Source organism: Lissotriton helveticus, chromosome 10, assembly GCF_964261635.1.
Source record: "Lissotriton helveticus chromosome 10, aLisHel1.1, whole genome shotgun sequence".
NCBI classification, from domain to species: Eukaryota; Metazoa; Chordata; class Amphibia; order Caudata; family Salamandridae; genus Lissotriton; species Lissotriton helveticus.
In genome coordinates this window covers 1,065,938,445-1,065,962,492 of record NC_136071.1, presented here as the reverse complement: position 1 = coordinate 1,065,962,492, position 24,048 = coordinate 1,065,938,445, and the positions used below count along the sequence as shown (strand labels likewise).

The 24,048-nt window shown below is 42.2% G+C and overlaps 1 protein-coding gene across 1 annotated transcript in view; it reads right to left on the bottom strand.

The window, feature by feature from the left end:
* The window catches only part of AHR (aryl hydrocarbon receptor), a 510,239-nt gene extending 487,970 nt beyond the window's left edge, over positions 1-22,269 (bottom strand). The window contains exon 1 of the mRNA XM_078663779.1: positions 21,496-22,269. Coding sequence (XP_078519905.1) covers positions 21,496-21,551 — 56 coding nt within the window. The 5' untranslated portion in view covers positions 21,552-22,269. The remainder of the gene's footprint in view (positions 1-21,495) is intronic.
* Positions 22,270-24,048: the final 1,779 nt, after the last annotated feature.

The window sequence follows — 24,048 nt, the reverse complement described above, 5'->3', positions numbered from 1 at the left end:
TACAGATATTTACATATTTAAACATTACTCGCTAATACATGTATTCACTAAGATACACTTAATAAGTCAGTTATACAGTCAATTTTACAAAAAAAAATCCATGTAGACACTTATTTACCCATTTATTCTTCCATCAACCAGGGCCGGACAAGCTACCGGGCAGTTTGGAATGCTGCTGAGCTGGGGGCTGATTTCGTTAATGGGGACCTGCGTGAGCTAAACGAAATTCGTTTTGCTTTCAGTATTTCAAAGCGGACGCAGGTCTCCATGAAAGAAATCAGCCCCCACTGCTGTTAAATCAGGCAGCAGCTCGGCAGTATTCCAAACTGCCTGGTAGCCGGTCCGGCCCTGCCATCAACCTTTAGATATACATATCTAAAAAATATTTATTTTTCAGAAACACACACATTCACTGGATGATGTCATCAGTAATGTCATCAGTGATGTCATTTGAGATGTCATCAGTGATGTCATGAGTGATGTCACTGACTATGTCATGAGTGATGTAATATGTGATGTCATCAGCAGTGCATTGCAGGCACGCGAGTTACAGTTAGCTGAACTAACTATAACGGGGGAATTTCAATGGTTTTGTATGAGTGAAATGTCCAGCTAACTATAAGATGTGTGAAACCTATGTTTTTTCCGTGAATTTCTAAGGTTTTTTAAATGCTAATTCCTAACTATAACGTGGCTGAAACCTTTCGTTTTTTCAGTGAATTTCTAAGGTTTTTTAAATGCTCATTTCTAACTATAACGTGTCTCAAACCTATGGTTTTTTCAGTGAATTTCAAAGGTTTTGTAAATGATCAATTTTAAATGTATTAATTGTATTATTTTTTTATACTGATTTACTACATTGTTTTAAAGTATTTATTTTTTGATATTTTATTTTTATATTACATTACATATTTTTTATATAAATTGAAAAAAAATGTTTTTAAAAATATTGAAATTGTAATATTTATTTATTTTATTTTATATACTTTTTAATTTATATATATTTTATATAGCAGGCAATGATATCCTATTGAAGGAAATTCAAGTAACTGTAAGTATGGTTAGAATTACTTTTCAGGATCAGTAGTGGGCTGAAAGATGCAGCACTGAGGTCTCTCCTGATAACAGGTGAGTAAATCAGAATTCGTACTTCGGTTGATTTTAGAGGAATTTTTTAAAGTTCCAAAACTCCACACTTAGAAGAATTTCCAAGTGAAACCAGTCAATGTTAGCCTATGGAAGGAAATTCAAATTACTGTAAGTATGGTTAGAATTACTTTTCAGGATCCGTAGTGGGCTGAAAGATGCAGCACTGAGGTCTCTCCTGATAGCAGGTGAGTAAATCGGAATACGTAGTTCGACTGATTTTAGAGGAATTTTTTAAAGTTCCAAAACTCCAAACTTAGAAGAATTTCCAAGTGAAACCAGTCAATGTTAGCCTATGGAAGGAAATTCAAGTTACTATAAGTATGGTTAGAATTACTTTTCAGGATCAGTAGTGGGCTGAAAGATGCAGCACTGAGGTCTCTCCTGATAACAGGTGAGTAAATCGGAATTCGTAGTTTGGGTGATTTTAGAGGAATATTTGTACGTTTCAAAAATAGACACTTGGAAACTTTTCTGGTGAAAATCACACAATAAATTCCTATGGAAGGAAAAACAAGTTACTGGTAAGTACGCTTAGATTTATTTTTCAGGGTCCGTACTGGGCTCAAAGATGCAGCACTGACGTCTCTCATGATAACAAGTGAGTGAATCGGAATTCGTAGTTCAGCTGTTTTTAAAGGAATATTTTGCTCAATAGTGAAGGAAGGGGGCGGGGCCTGAGGTGACGTGTGCAAACACGCCCTGTGGCGCGTTTTAAGTTGGGGAATTAATTCCTCTTCAATCCTGAGGTCCCCAGTGGGCCAACTAGCCCACCAGGTACCTCCAGTATGCACCAGGGAGCTGCATTGCAGAGAGGTTTCAGAGGCCACGCCCCTTTCTTACAACACTCTGCAACGCAGCTCCGTGGCACTTACTAGAGGTACCTGTTGGGCTAGTTGGCCCCTAGGGGACCTCTGGATTGAAGAGGAATTAATTCCCCAACTTAAAATGCGCCACAGGGCATGTTTGCCCACATATCTCCTCAAGCCGCGCCCCCTACCTTCACCACTGTGCAAACGCGCCCCGTAGCACGTTCTAAGTTGGGGGATTAAGTCCCCTTGCATACTGGGGTCCCTAGTGGCCAACTAGCCCACGAGGAGCCTCCAGTATGTGCCAGGGGGCTGCATTGCAGAGAGGTGTAACAAGGGGCGTGGCCTCATTACACCTCTCTGCAACGCAGCCCCCTGGCGCGTTTCTAGAGTGGGAACTAAATCCCCTTGAATACTGGGGGTCCCTGGGGGCCAACTAGCCCAACAGGAACCTCCAGTATGCACCAGGGGGCTGCGTTGCAGAGAGGTGTAAAAAGGGGCGTGGCCTCATTACCACTCTCTGCAAAGCAGCCCCCTGGCGCGTTTCCAGAGGGGTAACTAAATCCCCTTGAATACTGGGGGTCCCTGGGGGCCAACTAGCCCACCAGGAACCTCCAGAATGCGCCAGGGGGCTGCATTGCAGAGAGGTGTAAAAGGGGCGTGGCCTCATTACACCTCTCTGCAACGCAGCCCCCTGGCACGTTTCTAGAGGGGGAACTAAATCCCCTTGACTACTCGGGGTTCCTGGGGGCCAACTAGCCCACCAGGAACCTCCAGTATGCGCCAGGGGGCTGTGTTACAGAGAAGTGGAATGAGGTCACGCCCCTTTTTACACCTCTCTGCAACGCAGCCCCCTGGCGCATACTGGAGGTTCCTGGTGGGCTACTTGGCCCCCAGGACCCCCGGTATTTAAGGGGAATTACTTCCCCCCATGAAAACGCGCCAGAGGGCGCGTTTGCAGAGTGGTGCAGGGAGGGGGCGTGGCCTCCTCCCCGATCCCGGACTTTTTTGTTTTTGTTTTTAAGAAAGGGGGCTGTGTAGCTCCCCTTCTTTTTCTGTTTTTTGGGCTTTGGGGACCCCATCCCCCAGGGCCCTGTGGAACCCAGCCCCCAGGGCATGACCCCCAAAAATTATTATTGGCCCCCCTCCCAACAGTTAAAAGTCCGGGGGGGGGGTGGTTGTCCCTGGCGCTGGGGGTCCGTCACGGAACCCCTATTTTGAATATTAGTGCCCCGGGAAGGTGGCAGTCCCCGGGGCGTGTGGGGGGCTTGAGCCCCCCCACACAGGTTTTGTTTTTTTATTTTTTTTAAAAAGAAACCCCGGGGTGGCGGTCCCCGTGGCTGCGGGGGGGAGGGCGTAAGCCCCCTCATACATTTCCTGAAAGCCCCGGGCGGTGGCCGTACCCAGGGTTGGTATTACAAATAAAAGAAGCCCCGGGGCGGGCCGTGAGCCCCTGCATGCATAACGTGAAAGCCTCGGGGTGGCAGACCCCGGGGCTGGGGGGCCCCTCTGTGCCCCCCCATTATAATTAGGCAAATTGCCCCTGGTATTTGACCACCCCGGGGGCTAATAACTAATAAGGCTGCTTCGTTTTTTTTTTTGTGGGATACGTGTATCCCGAGATTTAAATATATATATATATATATATCTTTTTCTGGGCCTTGGTAGCAGGCCTAGCGTTTTTCACGTTTCTTTTTATGTTTTCTTGTGCCTCGGTTCTACAGAGGCACAAGATGGCTGCCAACACTTCCTGGTTTGGAGTGTTGACAGCCAAATAGCATAAAGCTCGTGCTCGGGAGGGTACGTGTACTGTACGCGTACGGTACTTCTTCAATAGATATATCTATGATTTTACTTTTGATTTTCTCAGGAATTACTGAACGGATTTACACCATTTAACAAAAAGCGTGATCTGCGAACTAAACTCTACCTTTTTGCCAAATTTGGTGTAATTCCATTCAGCAGTTCGGGCTGTAGCCGTGTCTAGAGGTCCCTATGGAAAATTGCATGGGGAAAACACGTTTTGGGACCCCCCTTTTTTCTTGGCCCCCATTTGACGTATCACCCCGAAACTTTCAGGGAAGGAGCAGAGCGGAGCGCTCCATCTTCTTGGAGAATTTCGCGAAGATTCGTCAACCGGGGCCAAGTAATTCCAAATAGAATGTTGCGGATTTCCTATGGACACTAGGTGCTAACTATAACTACCTACTGGCAACCGCCAGTGGGTAATATATACATATATATATATATATATATATATACATGTTATCTTTTGGCTCCTTTCGATGACTGTGGCACTCTTTGGCTGCGTGTGACCCTGCGACCGAACCCGGCCGCCGTCAATTTCCAAACACTTCCCTTCTACGGAAGAAAAGAAAGGGTCGCACTCTGTCTTCAGTTCAAATCCTCAGTTTTTATTATATCTCAACAGGCAAAAGTTCACCTTGAACGAACAAAACCTTTACGCGTTTCGGTCTCCACTGAGACCTTGCTCACGGTAACACTCCTTTGTTTAACCACATGTTTTTAAACTAAAAATTCATTACATCAGTTCCTGAAACAATACTGCAGGGCATTAAGGGCTTTGAAGTTCTATACCATATGTTTACAGAAAACCTTTACTTTTTACAATTGACGAATCTCTAAAACCAAACAAACCTCACCCTCACACTAAACACATTCTTTGTGTTTGTGAGTTGGATACTTTCTAACGTAGACCACTCTTTTTATTGTTTTGTTTTTCTTGTTTTTTTTATATTGATGACACAATTAATTCCTATTTATTTACTCCCCTGGTGGAGCGTGATCCTCGTATATTATATTTATTGAGATTATGCTTTTACCAATTTATCAACAAAATATTATAATGTGTATTGTATATATATATATATATATTGAAAAAAAATAAAGGTTCAAATGGCGTTATAGTTAGGTGTGATAAAAAGGTTGGAATTTTTTTTTTTTTACTTATAAATTCACAGTAAAGGCCAAGAATTAAAGTGAAGTTATACTTAGGTGTGAAAAAAGTATCTAATTTAGTAGAAAGAAAGGTTAAAGTGATGTTGTAGTTAGGTGCAAATTTCAGTGCCAGCATATTGTTTTGAACTGATAAAAATGCAGAAATACACCAGTTATATTTATCCGCCTATCTATAACTTGTGCCTCCACTGTGCACTGCTTATGGCCTCACAGATTATATCACTCAAACCATGTTCTATTACATAATTTATGACATCACTGGCAAAACCTTAAATGGCATCATTTATGACATCCCTGTGTATTAATTTTGTTTTAAAACTCGCTTCACACAGAGCGGACTCACATGAGTTTTATTAAACTGCACTACGAGGTCCAGAAGGCAGAAGTAACAGCCCCGCCCACTGGGGCTGGTCCTCTTTTTAAAGTATTGCAGGTGACGCTGCTGTGTTTTTTGCTGAGATGCCACTGAAGAAGGGAACTTTTGTTCTTGAAATGCGTCTGGTGTGATCTTGCAATTGATGAACTTTCATGTCCCTTTGTTTGCCAGCCAGCTGCCACGCAATAAACCGAGGATGTTACACTTACCTGTCAGCTTTCCTCATTGGGGCTAAACCTTGTTGTGGATATATATATATATAGGACTCCCGAAAGAATCCCCGCTGTGTCCTTGGGTCATTCTGAAACAAGTGGTCTTTCCTGTGATATTTTCCGCGCAAGCCAGAATCACGGTGCAAGGAACCGTCCTGTCAAATTGCTGCTGGCAATTTTCTTATGTTTACCAAGGGATTGGTGATTGCCGGGACCGCCACAAGAACGGATCAGGCCTGTGGCTGCTGTGAGATGGCAGACAGTGACTGCACAGGAGAGAGGGTTCACTGTAGCGCTCTCTGCGGCCCGATTTGTTTTGAACTTGTGGCTGGGGCGTTGGGGACCCAATGGGAGCCCTGACACTTCAATGTGAGGATGGTTCCTGCCACTACACGGCCCTTTCTTCACACGGAATTGCAGCGCTAATTAAGAACTCCATTCTCCTGTCAACGCACTTGCCATTACATTGCACTCTGGGAGCTGTGGTCTCGCATCTGTTCACAGCTACAGCAAGTTGACTCGGGCCAGCTGCTCTCCCACCAATGAGAGCACCATATAAATATATGAAGGAGGGAGACGGCACCATCTAGTTGCAAAGGCGTCTGAGGAAGGCCGCTCCGGCCAAAATGCATAATGCCACGCAATTTGTAAATAAAGGACTCTCGAAAGAATCACCGCTGTGTCCTTGGGTCATTCTGAAATGAGTGGTCTTTCCTGTGATATATATATATATATTATAAATACACGTACACACACATATGTTATGTTATGGAAGGGGAAGTGTTCCTAGATATTTGTGACGATGCTGAGATAACAAAACATAGGGGTCCCGCCCTCTGAAATATGTGGTGGGCGCCCCTATCAACTGCGGAGAATAACTCTTACAGGAAAGTTGACAGGTGATTGAGAGCTCTCCTCCAACACCCCCAAAACCAGGAGAATGGACACCCGCTCAGGCACTGCAGCAGATGAGGATCCCTGTGTTACGCCCCAAGACGCAAGCAAAACAGCTATTTTTTATATCAGAAGGATTTAAAGCTGTAGAAAAGAAATAATACTTGGTGTGTTAGGTAAGGCAAAAAACACTTCAAGAACTGTGAATGGGAAATAAGTGTTATAACAGTACAATTCGACTGGAATTACAGTTTGGCGGCCACTGCAAACATGTTGGCTGAAGCGCCATGTTTCTACATGAGCCTCCACCAGCAGAAACCATTGACTGTCAGTCGATCAGATACTGGGCTCTCTGACATTGGCCTCAGACTACACACCCTATTAAAGGTGGAAATTCCAACATTATATTTTTTTAGTTCAGGACAACCAGGAAAGACTGATGGTCCTGAACAGGAAAAATATAAAATAAAAATGACCCCCCACACACTGAGAAAAAACTCCCAGTGTATTAGGGCCATTCGTATTTCTTTTTTGTTTTTGAAAAACAAAAAACTTTGCTGGCCAGCTGCATTAAACATGGAGGTCTTTCAGAAAACTTGCAGTCCCTTCAGATGAGCCTCCGTGGTGGCAGCTCCTGTAAATGCACTCAGACCTACGCCAGGCAGGCACAGATCTCTGAACATGGAATGCTGTCATCCAACAGGTTGGCAGAGGTTAGGCCCTTTGACACCATGGTGGGTCAGTGGGCTGCCTGGCAAGGCTGAATAAAGCCTTAAATGTCGTAGATGAGTGATATTTCTGATAGGCTTGTGCATACGTTATACTATGCAAAGAACAAAATGTACAGTTTACATGGCCTATCTGTTTATTTGGGGTTATTGTATTGCAGTTGTCTGTTGGTTACTGGATAATGCTTAATATTTGAGTAACTAATAAGTTTTTGCCTACTTGTATAATCTATGTTAAAACAATTACCCCCTTTTTTAAACCAAAACATTTGACTTTGTTAGTAAGGCACGTATAACATACTGCACTGTCTGCATTGTGGTGAATGTTAGGAATATTTTTTTTATTTCAAAGTATTTTTTATTGAATTTTTACCGGTAAAATCGCTATTCATCTACAGGATACAAGTCATTCTTGGTTACAGAGTTTTGGTTACATTTCAGGTTATATACTTGTTCTCCTGTGTGCCATATATTGTCTTGCTAAGAGGTGAAGAAAATCTGAGCGAGATGGAAAGGAAAGAGAGAAGAGAGAGGAGGAGTACACTGGGGAGGCTACTTTTGCGGTGATCTCAGGCACATTCTGGGGTTAACCTACTAAAAGAAACATATTAAATTGGACTTAAACTGGGGCTAACCGATCACATCTGCTGATGAATGTGTAATGCTTAGAACATGACTTTGGTTGTTTGTGGTTAGAATTAAGTTTTAAGAGTGTTTTAGGTGGAAAACTATCAACCTTGCAATCAAGTGAAGTGGGCAGACTAGTGCCCAGAGTGGTTAACACAGTACCTATCATCAGTATCTCTATTGACAGAATCTAGCTTGGTAACAAGGACCAAATGTAAAGCATTAAGAAAGTCAGATAAAAAACGTTTTGAGGCCAGGCTTATACATTTTTGGGGTGCTACATTTCAAATGTTTTCTAGATCCAGAAGCGCAGAATTATCTAGCCATCTCTAAGACATTTTGTGGTTTGTTAGACTACACTAAATTTTTTCAATTTAAGATATAGAATATGTGCTATTTGATATACAACAGGTTGTAGACTACATTTACATTATTTGTAAGATCCAGATTGACGGTTTAGGGGAAAATGTACAGTGTATGTGAGACAAGATGTACATTTATGTGGGCCACTTTTTTGGGCAATTTTGACAAATTGTTTAGAGAATAAGAACATTTCTTTGGTGCAGCACCTTTTCTGACAATGTAAGCCTTTAGTGGAAGGCAGGTCAAGTTATTTTTATAATGTTATAATTAGTGTACGAAAGATTATGTACCACAAATGTGTGTCGGGTGGAGAATGAGCTCTTATGGTGGAAAAAGAAAACAATTTCAGAGACAATGATATCAAAAAAGAAAGAGAAGGAAAGTTTGTTTCCAAGGGAAGGAATAATTAAAGACTAGGTTGCATTTTTAGGATTAAAATCATTGATATATATATCTGTGTATGTCTAATTTACAGTTCATGTAGGGCCATATGTATCAACAACCTGATTTGCGATTCTCAAATAGCGATTTTTTAGAAATCGCTATTTGAGAATCGCAAATAGGGATGTATGTACGAAATTGCAATTTTTTTGCGATTTCTTAGTATTCCTTAATTGTGATTTGCAAATTGCGAATCACAATTAAGGAATACTTTTCCATTCATTTCTATGAGCCAGGAGGCCCATAGGAATGAATGGGAAGTAATTCTCAACTTGTGATTCGCAATTTGAGAATGGCAAATTGAGAATAATTTCAAGAGTGCAGGGGTGTCCAAAGGACACCCTGTTGCACCCCTGAAATAAGCATGGGTGCACATGTGGCACACATACATGCCCTAAAGGCATGTATGTGCTTCACATTGCACTATGAAAAATGCAAAAAAGGGAATTTTTCAAGGAATTCGCAAATTACCACCAACTTGAAGTTGGTGGTAATTTGCGATTCCTTAAGGCCAATTTGCATTTTTTACACTCCTTACATTGCTTTTAAGGAATCGCAAAATTTGCGATTCCTTAAATGCAATCGCAAAATAAGGAATCGCAAATTTTGCGATTCCTTATTTTGCACGCAGATTTCTTTGATACATACCATTTAGCACTAATGCGTTCGCAAACGCCGAAATATGGCCCTGAGTGTCTTAATGTTAAATATAAAATATGCCATCAACTTAAAAAAACGCTCTTCTCGGGTTTTCAGATTACACCACAATGTACGTCTGCTGACCTTGTTTATCGTAAGTGACATGTCAACACATGTCAAATGTATTAGTTGGTGTTTCTTCTCCACATGTTATCAGTTAAAATATGAGCGACACTACAATTTATTGACTTTGTGATACTGTTGAGAAAGACTCGCCGAAGCTGTTTAGCTCATGGTGCAGGACTTTTCTCACAGAAGGAGAGCACACTCAGTCCTTCAGAGCCCTGAGCTCCCATTTTCCTTGTTTGCAATATCTGTCTCTGACTAACCTGCCCATCTGGTACAGTCAAAGATTTTGCTGTTAGGAGCCATAATTAATGAACTAGCTTATACTCTGATCAAGTAGTGTGGACACTTCTGTACTAGAGCTAACAATTGCATACATGCTTCCAGAAGGCAAATTTGTGATTACTGTGAATGTTTTGTATGATTTACCTCTTGTCCTTCCTTCTACCTTCCTCAATTCGTTTTAATTCCTTTTATCATCCCCTCACTACTAAGTCCCATTTTTAGAACTAATGAGTTCACCACAGTCGCAGACAGTGACTTTTTTGAGGAGTGGAGACTGTGGCGCTAAAAGAGGGTATAAGAGATGCATGACACAGGGGGAATTATCTACAGCTGGATTTTACTTTGCCTGAAGTGGAATACTTCTGTTATGCACGAGGCTAGCATTGATATATGTATCCAACAGTTGGACCCCAGATTATTCTTCCGCTGAGTACATTTTAGCTGTGGCTCCTCACAGAAGCAAGCAATTAAAGTCTAATCTTGCTATGCCGGGGTGACTCAGAAGTACTTGGAACGAAAGAGGTGGGATAGGGAGATTTAACAAATTCTCCCACAGATTGGAAGGAGAGTTTTCTTAGGGACTGTACAACAGCAAGGTCAGCTACTGCGACGGAAGCATCAAGACAGTCACACATTGGTACCACACACAAGTGAAACTTTGAGAATGGGACAAACACAGATCTGAAAGATGCCGGAAGTGCCCTGGCAGTAGCTGTATACTCATAAAATGTGGTATGGCTCTTCTCAAATCTTCAGACTTACTAAGAATCAGTACTTAGCACAATTGAAAAAATGGTCCACACAAGTACAGAGAGGGTCCTGCCAAATGCCATATGATGCCTTGTCAATAAACAAACATACCCCCTCGAATCCTGCCATGGAAGACAGATATCACTGGCGTTGTTTGCAGTTACTGCTTCTCATTGCGAGAAAATAAGGGAGCCTGGAACAGGGAGACTGGCTCTTTAGGCTTAGGGATTTGCTGGGCATAGAGAAAACCTTGCACCCCATTTACGGGAGGGCATAAAGCTAAGAATCAGACTGGGCTCCATTCTTAATGTGTCTTTATTTTGAAATCACCCCCTGTTACTTCAGATTGTTAAGAAATACTACTAAAAAGGAGGTGTGAGAATTCTGCTCCGGAGGGCAGGATATACCCACATTCACTAGGTATACACTACACCACATTCATAATGACTGAGCTCTCTTGAGCTCCCTGCCTCCTCTGCTGCTGATGGGTTTGGCATGGATAAGAGAAGATTTTCTTTTGTTGATACCTTGTTGGGTCAAGCAGCTGACTTTCATTGCCAGCCTGTGGCTGTAGGTTAGAAGAGTACGTGTACATTATCTTTCAAAATAAAAAACAAATGTGAACTATAATTTCTCTTTTCTATCACAGTTTTATTTTATTTTAGCCGAACTTGATTTCCCTGCCCCACAAGGCATGTTTGTTGGTGTTGTATTTTTGATTATCTGAGCTTTTGCACACTTCCTGCCTGGATTGGATTTAACAGGTAAAAAACAAGTGTGATGTCATGAAAAAGGCCATCAGCACGAGCTTCTTTTTTTCTCTCAGAGTATAAAATTGTTTTTCCTGTTATCAAACCACTTCCTGTTCTATCTCTTCAACATTACTGGGAGCGTTTCATGCACATCTCACACCCTGAAAAAACAATTTCACTTGCCTTCTATCATTATGCAAATTAGTTCAGTGCATGAAACGACCTGAAAGAAGTTGCTGAAAACCTGCAAAAATGCTGTGCTACAACTACCTAATGACTCCACCAAAGAACGCCCACAATGCCCCACTAAGAGCAGATTGTCTCATGCAAAAATGACATCATAAAATGGTGGAATTGTTCTGATCAATACAATTTGCTAGAACAAATGTCCACTGTTCCTGAACCAGGAATGGAATCCTGCCAGATATAACTATGTAAGAAAGTCATATCTGGGTACACAAAATGTTTTGTGAATAGGACCCTCTATCATAATTATTACAAAAGTGAGGCTTGTAAAATCATAAAAAGACAACAATTAAATTATACTAATGCTGGGATAGGAAAGAAGTAAAGTGATAACACAGAATCACTCGATTGAATATGGTATCATCAAATTTACTCCAGTCCCCTTTCCTCTTCACCAAATATGTAAATTAAATCTGTTGGTTCCATTCCCTATATAGTGAACAGAACAACAGTCGCAAACCCTTTTGAAAAAATATCAGGCCTTGCTCAAAATGATTGCAGGTGTGTGTCAGGGCTTTACATAAAGTATTTACAAAAACATGTTCTGGTCTGTGCACAGCCTTAACATCTTTCATAAAAAAACACATGTAATATCAAATCTGAGAAATTTTCGCAGATGCTTTATTGGAAGGCACGTTTTAGTGAAAAATATAGGAAAGATTTATGACGACAGAGAGCTGCGGCAAAGACACACAACGTGGCATAAAGTATAGCAATTACATTTATTTTCCAGCACACCACTATTTTTGCACTGGATGAATGCCTTTGTTTGCAGCACAAATAACACTTTCACTGCTTTGCATTACATTGCATTAGGAGGACATTCCAAGGTGGTACTTGGGCATTCCATGGTTATCGCCCATCGTTTTTTATACAAATCCTTATGTTGGCACTAGTCAGTCTTCACAGCACCAGCGCAGGGAGCAGCGTCAGTCCATATTTTCTTTTGTATATCGTCCCCTATGTTTTGTTCGAATTCAAAGGAGGCCTTATACAAATCACAAATGTACTGCTTTCCTCTGCAGTGCATGGCAAACAGATGGAAGAGGCCAAAAGTAGAAAGAATGGACAGATAAAAATTATAACCCAGAGTCAAATGGACCATATCGTCTCTGTAAACGTACAAGAAATTAAGGATTTTAGAAAATAATAATAAGTGTGGGTATTATGTCTCCAAGCAATTCAGCGGTGAGTTCAACCATCCTAAAGCGATGTATTCCTTTATTGTAATACTGGCTTCAAACCTTAAAACTATTTTGAAATGTAAGTAAATATTGTGAATAATGACATGCAATGACAAATTTGTGTTCTTGATTCACAAAATCAGGAATGGTGGAATTTTTTTTATGATAATTGGATTTACCCACTGGACATACTGTCAACCGGGTATAAGTTGAAAGCAAACCAATCTGTTCTCTGGGACGTGTTTAGGGGCATTCCAATATGGTTGTGCTTGCCAAATGTAGTGAAGACCACAGACTTGTAAATATGCGAGTGGGTATTTACCAACGTTTTGCAAGTAATTCCCAAATTGAAATCCGTTCAATAATGTATTTCTCACAAGGAATAAATACCTATTGGAGATGGGAATGGAGACAAATAGCCACAACATTTTACAGGGGTGGAGAAGAAGGGAGTTCTTTTGGGGAATATGGTTTTCACGAAAACAATCCACAAAAAAAAACCAGGCAGTTAAATGTCTGCATGTGAACATTCACACTAGTTACATTTCCACGTGTGTAATAATTGCACAAGTAAATACTCCTGAGAAGATAAAACTGCCACAGATCACACGAGTTGTCTGAAGTTCTTTCAGAATTCCATAAAATAAGGAAATTAACTCCAACAATAGGAGTAAGCTTACAGGTGTAAGATTGATATCACTGTTTTAAACCTTTACATTTGGAAAAACAAACATGATAAATTCCTAATGTGTAACAGCACTCCTAGTGTTAAGTACCACCAACGCAAAGTACAAGTTTGCCATTGAGACATACGCAATGCGTTTTGAGTGTCTGCTAAGGGAGAAACAAAATACCCTTCAAACCTTCCTAGTTAAAACAAGGATAGAAATAGGAGAAATAACTTCTCACAACAAAACCAACTAGCCTGTTCCTTGAATTCACGTTGTTTCAAGCAAGAACTCATATATTTCATGTTTCCACGGAAAAAAAAGTTTGTTTTCTTTTACCACTTACACTGGATCATGCTTAAAGCGCCCTAGTGTCCACAAAATGGCATGCAGCGCCCTCTAAGTCAACTAAATGAAGAAAGAAAATAAAGGGACAAAAACACGTGCGAATAACGCCAAGATCACTACACCCTCTTTAGCAACCCGTGAAGGCCATACCACTGTGTAAAGATGTCAACTTCGCCAACAAACAATAAAAGCAACCGTCTGAGAAGCACAGTTCCCATAGAATTACTCTGACTTCAGAACCAGAGGCTTCAACATAAACTACCTAAAATGCAGTCGCTGCTTTGTGAACTTTATAGCGAAAATACGTGGCGGTTCTTAACTGTTAATGAAATACCACCCTGTAAGATTTTATGAGGACACGTAGTGTACTAACTCGCTTGTAAAAAAAATGCCACGCTGGCTGACGCTTTAAATAAATGTTTACGTGTTTTTGCATCTGCCCACGTGGTGTTCTTCGGGCGCCTCAGTCCAACATTCTCGCAGATTAAAATGTCGTCATTCCTAAGGGGTGTCTCAGCTCCTAAGCATTCTGGAAAGCGGTACTTGAAATGAAAAATCAAAAGTTCATGTTTCTGAAAAGTGCCGGTACTCCCCAATTAAAAGGATTACGTTTCTATTGAGACGTGCAGGTGCACTCCCTCTCAAAATAAAAAAGTGCAGGTGCTCCATACCGGAGAGTACCGGCCCATTTAAAGCACTGCTGTGAAGTACACTGAGACTGGGTAGAAGTTCAAGGTCGGATGAATTCCATCTTTTTACCACGATCACTGACTAAATAAACGGGTTCCATGCAGGTGTACAATATATAAATGGTTTTATTGGTTGTATTCTGAACACCTGGCTTGGATCCGGGCCTCCTTAATAAGGATATGTGTTTACAGAACTATTGAAGGCACAGAAATGATGAGAAAGGCAAACTAATCAAGAATGTGGGTGTAAATACTTTCCAGCAGCTTCAAACAGTTAACTGATGACATTTTTTTTAACTCTGACTGGCAAAATAAATTACCCGGACGCCAGGTGACTGGTTCTGGCCAATGTGAAGAGGCAACATTGTAAAGACAGAGAAACAAACTGAAGACAACGCATTACAATACTTCACAGGAAGAGATACATACACTGCAAAGTGCCTCCCTCAAACACAAAACCATTACCTACGTTGGCTGTCTCAATGTATTTATCCAGCCTTGGCTTGTTTTTTTGCATAGCCTTTGCCCATACACGTCGCTGGAGGCCTGCTACAAACCACTGCACGTCAGGTGGTGAATTTGGCGTTCCTCCATCATGGAGCGCGATAATAAACCACCCACCTGGTCTATATATAGAAAAGCACTTGGTTCAATGTCCTTCTGCAAAACATTTGGAACGCTTGAGGACCAGCCCAAGGCTAATGGGAGAGTAAAATATTGCAGTCTGTATTTTCTTCCGCAAATCATTTAAACCCCACCCCTGCCATGTCACGACACCCTTTCTTTGAGGAATTTTAATATTTGTAAGATTTAGACTAAGACACCATCAGACACAACAGTTCTGTTTTTTAAAGGTTTTATTGAGTAATGCTTCAAAACAAGACATGATTAGTTCTGTTCTTTTTCCGCACTAACTCGCTAACAAGGAATGATATTTTAATCTATGTTATAAATTAATATTTAGAGCTCTGCAAAAGGAAGAGGATGGGAATGAGTATATTTACCAATGTATGGCGCATTCCTGCTCTCTGCCTGCACTGGCGCGCGATTTGAAGCCCAGTGCCAACGCTGGCACCGTTGAGTCATGGTGCAAGAGTGCCTGCACTGCAGTCAGTATTGTTTTTGTGCAGTAAGGGACATATTCCTGACAAAAAACTATCCTCAGAGGAATTTTGCTCTTTCTAAGTGCGTGTCAGAATGCAGCACACTTAGAAATAGGAAACACCGAGGAGAAATAAAGATATTGCTCCTCGCGGCGCGTTCCCTGGGAAAGCGTATCATTTTGAGGCATTCCCAGGTTTACCAATCTTGGCCTTGCATTGCTTGGTAAATCTGACTTTATTATTGCTTTGCGCTTGCACCACCTTGCACAACACAAGGGAAACTCAGTACTATGATAAACCTGGGTCTTAACTACTTTTGTATATTCCCACATATTGCTTTTCAGCCACTGTAGAGCACTGTGAAAGAATAAGAAAACGTGTGTAAAAAAACAGTTGATGTAAAAATGTGTAGAGTTGGGTAACACTGGGCGCCATTCCTTTCTTTAGAACCATATCTTTGTTCCATAAATAATGTATTCCTGTATTGTATTCTCATTTATCTTGATATGCAAATTATAGTTTATTTGGGAGTTGCAGTTCTTTCAATCATTTTTTTTTATGTCTGGCCTTTCAGATAGCTTTAGCTGACTTGCAAGGCTATTACTGCTTTTCCCCAAAAAATCACACATGATATACATACATAGAGGGCCTTTTGGTCAGCAGACTTCATCACTGGTCCCTACAATTGTTATTGACGTTTTGCTTCCGCCTTCAACAGCATAAAGCTTAGGGCAATGGACAGCCCACGTTACTCACGCTGTTTACTTTGAGTGGCTGAAAAAACCCTGTGCACATTGTTCATATCTTCCCAAACACAGCTATTTGTGTTCAGATGCAAATGTGGTTCAAAGTGTGTTTTTTTATTTTATTTGTTTTATAGTATAATTAATTACTTACTGGCTGTTTATTTTACCGGGACTACTTTTTAAACTTTACATTATGAAGTGCTCAAGTGATATTGTAACACTATAGGTACCTATAGTTTGAGTGCTTGGTTAGGAAGGTGAGTTTTATTGTATCCTTTACAAATAATGCTTTTAAAAAATGCATGAGACAGCTGAAGAATTTGTTGTGTAAAAAACATTCCAAGTGCTGGAGTTCACCGGAAGAATGTTTTTTTTAAATTTAAAATTATTATTTCAAGCCTAAGAAGCAATATTTAGTTGAGGGCATATTTTCTTTTTTTCCTTTTTGTTTGTGTCTCATACGCTTGTAATAATAATAAAACTGACCATTGCTTCAGCTTGCCAAGGCTACACCAATTGACTTTGCCACTGCTTCTTTTGAATGGTAGTATCCTTACAAAATTGGCTTCTGTGTTTTTAATACAATCTAGGGTTTTCTTCAACAGAAGTTCAAAAATCTCCATGTTCCAGTGATGTACATGGGTTGGAAGTCAATGTAGCACATACATGAATTCTACTGATGTTTTCATTTCTATAAAACGATATCATTTTTTTAAAAGTATAAAACAATTGAAAAATACCAGTAGCAAAATTATCTATATAAAGTTTGGAGAAAATATAGAATTTCAAAATGTCTAATGAGTTATTATCACTAGATGCATTTATAGATCTATATGTAAAGCCCTGTATGTCTATTTAAATATTTAATGAAGGCCAAACCGTGTGGCATGTTCATTCCTCATACGATCATGGGGTGCTTTTCTATCTCTTCAGACTACCTTTGATGACATTCATGAAGCGCCTGCTGCAGGTGCCAAACTACCACTGATGAAGCAGGTGCAGATGCACCGGAAGCCCAGATCCTTGAGGGGCCAATTCAACCATGATAATTGCTACATTTTACAACCTAACAGCAGTCAAAGGGACAATTCCCGTTGTTTGCACCGGGGCCCAGGACATCCTTGCTGAACTAATGCCATGTTGGGTGTTCCCACCGGCATATAGATGCAAATGTAAAATACACGGTAAACAGTCAGTTATCTTTTTAGAGATACACGCTCCTAGTTTTAAGTAAATTTAGGAATTAAGACACAGGCAGGCGATCACACAAAAAGGGCCAGTGGTGAAGCTGAGACTTGAACCCAAGGGGATGTAAGAGCAAGCATGTAGCGCCTGGAGCACATCCCCTCCACAGCTCTTCTTGTAGCTCGCTGTTGTTAGAAGGTGTTTGCCTGGTACGGGAGCGGTTTTCACTCACTGAAAAACATACATTTCCCAAAACATGAGAGGGAACTAAGCATTTCTCATGTCATAAACAAAGTTCCACGAAGTCGAATTTAAGGCCTGTCTTTAAAATGTGCATGTACAAATATAAACAAGTTTAACGCCCATCTACTTTTTAACCCATCAATTCTCATAACAGATTCTACAGTACTTAATTAATAGAATTTTATTGTGAATGGCCTTCATGGGGCATCAGAGAGGCACATTCTGCGCGGCTCAGGAATGTGAACTCCAAGGAGTTAAGTCGTGTTTCGGATTGTGGGAAAACAAAGAGGCGACTCCCTTTTGCACCATATCGCTAAAACGTGAGGCAAAATGTGTATGTTATAATGGTGACTCGGCTACATTACATTCAGGGTCAAAACAATTTACGCAGAGGCTGCAGTATATCCACCTATTTGATTTCAGGACGTAAATCGAACGTAAATGTATTTGTCAAAAGTGAAAAAAGTGACCGTGTTTTGCAAGATCATGTGGCTTCTGTAATTTAATCACCGACAAACATGGTGCAAATGATTCTGCTACGTGTTCACTTCGGAGTAAATTGTATATACCACTTGATCAGCAAAACCAATTTTATCCATTCTACGTCAGACATGCAAAAAAAATGGAGCACGCATTAAATATATTATGTGCTCTATCTTTGCAGAAGAGCACACTGTATTATAGGAAATGCGGCCGGGCTGTGCTCCTGTTTTCCGACAGGGAGGAAACAATCCGGTTTACGCAGCACGCAGGCCTGTGCCACGCGCGACTCCTTCAGACAGCGCTTGACTGTAGAGCCTGGAGCACATTGCATGACGGGATTTTTGCGCCCTTGTTTACATTGTTGAAAAGCGAAAACACAAGTCCCTGAATGTAACCGGAGCTGACTTTCTGCCTGAATGTCTAACATATGACATAGGGTCTATGCATGTGTAAGCTTTTGGCACAGCGGTACTCGCCCAAGAGGGTTATCCTGGGTTTAACTGTAGTAGTTAAATAACATTTCCGATCTACCAGCATGGAGGGGCGACCGTTTTAGCTTGAGTTTTTGTTTGCACTTTTGTAATCCCGTTATTTCACTTTCAATGAAACCTCAGACTCTGGGCAGGCCAGGACAGGGTCTGGTTGCTAAACAGGGCAGTGGGGAAGTTTCAAGAAGGCAGGCCTTGATTACAAAGATGCCCTGTTATATTCACAAGTGTGTTTGTCTAGAACAGGCCTCGTTCTCCAAGGAATAGCTGTTCACCGACTGGTATCTCTCCAGCTGCCAAGTTGCAGCTCTCTTGTCTGCAGCTAAGCTTACGAAATTAGGGGCCTATTTATCATGGGTTTGAGTCATGTTTGCACCATGCAGCATGGCGAGTGTGTGACGCAAACCCTAAAATGCGATTTGTCGACCCACACAAGACCACTTTGGGTGACCCTGAGTGGCTTGATAAATCAGTAATTGCGCAAGGCAGTGCAAATCACTACATTGTGTTATTCCATCCCAGGGAGGTGTTTCATGGGCGTTGCATGGGTGTTCCCTGGCAACTCCCATGGATTTTGATGCATTCCCTGATTTACCATCACTGCTAGACCTGGGAATACACTAAAATGCTACGCCTTCACAGGGTAGGCGTAACAAGGAGAAATTTCTCAATTTATCCATATTACTTCCTCCTTCTATGCACACATACAGAGAGGAATACACCTCAGGGGATTTTTTTTTGTGCAGGAAGGTCCACAAAAACAGTCCTTCATGCAAAGCAGGCACCTTTGCACAGTGGTGCAAGTGTGCGTGCGCTGGTGCTGGGCACCTCATAGTGTGAAATGGCTGGGGAAAAGGCAGGAATGCACTGTACTGTGTTAAATACAGCACATTCCGGCCCTTTCACTATAACACAACTCAGCAAAGTGGCTTGCTGCACTGCATTTTATAATGTTTATGCCCCATAGCATCTTAAATTAGTAATGTAGAGGCACTGCACATTAACGAAGCCTTTATTAACATTCCTTTTTGCAATCATGCCTGGTGCACCTATGTAATTACTGCTATTAATCTTGCATATGGTGGGCAATTGTGTAATCTATTTTGACCTGATCAATATTACGCCAATGATAATATTAGTAACTCAGGATTGTTTTCATTAAACATAAGTAGCTCATTTTACAGAAAAGTTTGGAGTATACTGAAGTCGAATATTCTTTCTTGATGTAAACAGCTAAAACATATATGCAGTAGACATGCTTAACATGTTCTTTCACAGTAACTCATGCACCTGGCCAAAGAACAGAGAGGCAAACAAGGCAGCAAAGTACCTAGGGAGTACCTGGAGTAACCATTACACTGCAAACACGTCCCAGAGCCCACACTTCCGGCCCCGCCTGAGCACGCTGCTGCTTAAACCCGTGCAGCGCTCACACACACACATAACAGGCCTTGTCGTCACTTCCTCCTTTCTGTGAGCATGCAAAGAAATGCGAGCCTGCACGTGTTGTCGCTACGCTTACAAAACAGGTTTTTATGTGAGACTTGTGTAAATCACAACAATGTAACTGAAAGAGTGAGCATGTGAGGGAAAGAAAACATAGAGAATAATTACACTTCCCAGGCTTGCTGGTACGCCTTTCCACATCCCTCTGTTTACTTGATGTGTGACTTGCATAACAGGCGCTCCGACCTCTCTACACATTTCTTTTCAGAATTCAAAAACATATCTTAAAAGTCTACAACTTATAATAAAAGGACTGGAGACTTTTAGCCGCGCTTGGGAATTAAAGAATCCTGCAAAACATTAGAACCCAAACAAGATTTTACTACGAAAAAAAATAGGCTGGGGTGGAGGGCTGTGTTGAGAGAATAAGAAAAACAGCCCCTGTGCAGCGTTACGGTCAATCATTGACCGTCAATGTCAAAACAAAATCGAGTGCGGGGGTTATCACGCATGTTTCTCATGTGCAGTAAGTGGGGGGAAAGTCGTGGTTTACCGTAAAGGGCGTGTACCCCAGACAAACAACCTGAGAAAACCCCACTAGTACTTCCCTGATGGCGTCAATGCCCAACCACAAACACACAACGCCCCCAAAAAAACGTTTAATGACAGAAAGCTTCTGGCCTATGGGGCTTGAGGTAGGGGGGGCAAGACGTTGATCCCTGAAGAAACACGCCGTTCCTCTGCTCTGGAGAGGCATGTGCTATGCCCCCAGTTCGCTGGTCACGCCCCAAAACACTTCGAACACGCTGCCAAGTGCGCCACACGTCCAAGTGCACAGCCCTGGGTGAACATCTGCACGTCCCCACCTGTTGGAGAACGAGACTGGCGCTGGCCACTTGTGGTTTCAACACTAGACAAGCCCACTGCCCACAATGCCCTCGTGTTTACACAACCCGGGCGTGCAGCAGCACGTTTACCTCTTGCCTCTTTCGGAGGCGCTGCGTGTGTACTCAACAGGCTCCTAAATCAGCCATAGTATTTACTACACACCCTGAGTTTTCCAAACACGGGTTTTATCAGTCCCGCCATACAAATGTATTTATTTGTGCTACACTACGCTAACTTCTGTTGCAATTAATGCACCCAACGCAACGAGAGTCACTTGGAACTGCGCGGCACAGAAAGCCAACGAACAAGGCCTTGCGTGTAAATGTTTTTGGGCTCAAATGTATAACAAGTGCAACAAACAGCAATATCTTTAATTCTTTGCGACGCTGAGGCGACAGCCGCACATTTGGGAGCCACGTGCCCTGCTGGGTAGCACAGACACCGCAGTTCACCTACACTATCATACCATCGTATCACAGCTTGCATCTCAATAAGCAAAGCAAGGTGTCACTGCGTGGAGCTATTGTTGGGACAGGAGTGTTTATTACAGCCCGTTTCCTGATTAGGTGATTATGCAAAATGCTCTTAAGTAACCCCGCAGAAATGGCACAGGGAAAACAGAAAGACAAACAACAACGAGGGAGATCTTACGCTTTCTGGACAGGCTTCCGCCTCTTGCGGCTTGCATAAATGGCATTGGTGTTCATCTTGAGCCCCTCCTGCGACGACGGCGCCCACTCCGTGGTCAAGATGCACTGTCACGGCGCTTCCCTTCTTCTGTTTACACTTCTGGGCTCATTCCTAGCCCCAAAACCAGATTGCACACTGTGTGCCGCTGTCGCCCTAGATGCTAGACAAGCCTCCGAAATTCATAAAAACAGCCCAGGTGATGCAAGGCAAGAGCGAGCGGCAGGGAGACGTCCTGGGGTCTCCGGGGACAAGGGTGGGGCAGGAGGAGGGCGGGTATCCCCGTGACAGCCTCACATGAGTGCCAGAGCCCCGTGCGCTTGTGATCCGAGTCTGGGCGCTAGACTGGGGCGGACGCCCTCGCGCTGCAATGACAGCAGCCCAGGCTGCAGCAGCGCACGCTGATCCGGGTGGCCTCGCTTACAGCCTCCGCCTCACTGTCTGTAAACAAGCCTTGTCTCTGCAGTCCCCCGAGCACTTGCAAGGCACTCCACGGCAGCTCGGTTCTGCGCGATCAGCCCATCGGAAGCGCCTCCCCGGGCTCTTGGATCAGTTTTTTTCGCTCTTCCCCTGAACTGCGCGGATAAATCAGCCAAGCGGCTCTCTGCAATCAAACAGGAAATGCTTGGCCGTGTTCTGCCAGGCCACTGCCCGCCTCAGCTCGGCGAAACTTCTCCCAGAGCCCCCTCTTGCGGTTCCTCCCACCAACCTCTAGATCTCCTCGGTGACAGGGCTCCCGGCTCACGTGACCCCCTTGACAGGCCTGCCAGAGGAGGGCGTTAACTGTTTCTCAGCCAGATGTGGACGTGAGGCAGGAGGCGGCAGGCTCTGCTCTACCCACGAAGGCAAACTCAAGTATTGCAACATGACTGCAGCTTTCATTCCCTGCAGTGTCTACACTTGGCCAGGATCCGCTAGGGCTTGTGAAAGGCAATAGGATTGGGTAAGTTGCATATTGTGTTCAGTGTTTTAAAGGCCAGGGCAGCTGGAGCAGAGACAGGCGCACATCAGCCCAGTACTACTTGAGAGGCCTGGTGGGCTTTATCACAGTCACGTGTGTGGATTTTTTAGGGCGACTGGTGAGCAGATCTGGGAAAGAAGAAGGCTTGTTATCTCAAAAGCCGGTAGAGTTGGAGGGATAGCCCTATTTTAGAGCATTTGGCAGAAAGGGATTGTACTACTCACGCCCAAGAATATCGACCTACAAGAAAAATCGTAAACAGAATATTGAAAGGTAACAACATATAGGAAAGTATAGATTTACTCTTCCTAACTCCACATCTACTTACCTTGAAGATGTGTGTATCACCAAGGTACATGTATGTGGCTGGAACACTATGAATCCTATACCTGGTCAGTGTTACTGAAAGTCCAGAAGAGGTAAGGAACGGTGAACATACCAGGCCGTTGTTGCAGCAGAGCAGTCAGTTGCATGTCGGGATAGTAAGACTTGGAAAAATTCTGCTTGAAAATCTGCCTGGAAAGGCTTGTTACCAAGGATGCAAAGAGTACACTTTTGTTGGACTCCGAAGTCCAACGGGGTACCTTGGCTATTTTGGTTTCGGCAACATGAGTTGCAGCTTGCATTCTGAACAATGAAGTGCCTACAATTGAAAATGAGTCTCCCAGTCGATGTCAGACATTCGTCTCTTTATTAACTTATTAAAATTCTCAAAGCCTTCCTTTTCTGCTAGCATGGATTTAGAACAGTAGCGTGAGACCCTTCCAGGGAAGTTGCAGTACCAGTGGATGTAAAATGTGCAGTCAGAATGAGTGCATGATAGGAGGGAAATTATAGTTATTTGACTAAACTATAACTGGTACATTTCAGGTTTTATAAGCGTTTTAACATTAGGTCTTCTCACATTTAAACACTTAACTATAACATCACTTTAACCTTTGTTGTTTTTAGAGAATCTATGAGGTGTTTTAGCTCATATTCTAAATTGCAACCAATCTTCTACATCCTTATACTGCTATCTTGGGAATATGAACAAGTAGAAAAAGGATTCAACCGCTATTGTAATAGTTATAAAAAATCAAATTCTATGGGGAAGTCTGAATTTGAATAAATATTAAGGAAAAGTACATTTTAGAAAGTTACTTTTAACTGCCTGAACTGCCAGATGGTTAATTAGCGTAAGCCTCTGTCAGCTCGAAGCCTGTGCTCAACCACGATAATAATAGTCTACAGAATAGTTCAGTCGGGAAGCAGCTAATTCCTTTAGATATGCAATAGTCATATAGTAATTAAACAGATAAACTTTGATTTTTAAGCACAAACACACAACACCAATTTTTCGATAAACACGTATGTCTATATATATTTTTTTCCTTTTTATATACATATATCAATTTTTTTGAGTTGAAAGCAGGCTGTCGTACAAGACAAGAAAAGTGGTTCAATAGTGACTGTTGTGACATGAGTCGATAAAGGTGAAAAAACTGAAAACAAGGAACGAAAAAACACTGATACATAAATAAAACAAATTTAGTGACCAGTATAGTTGAATCTCT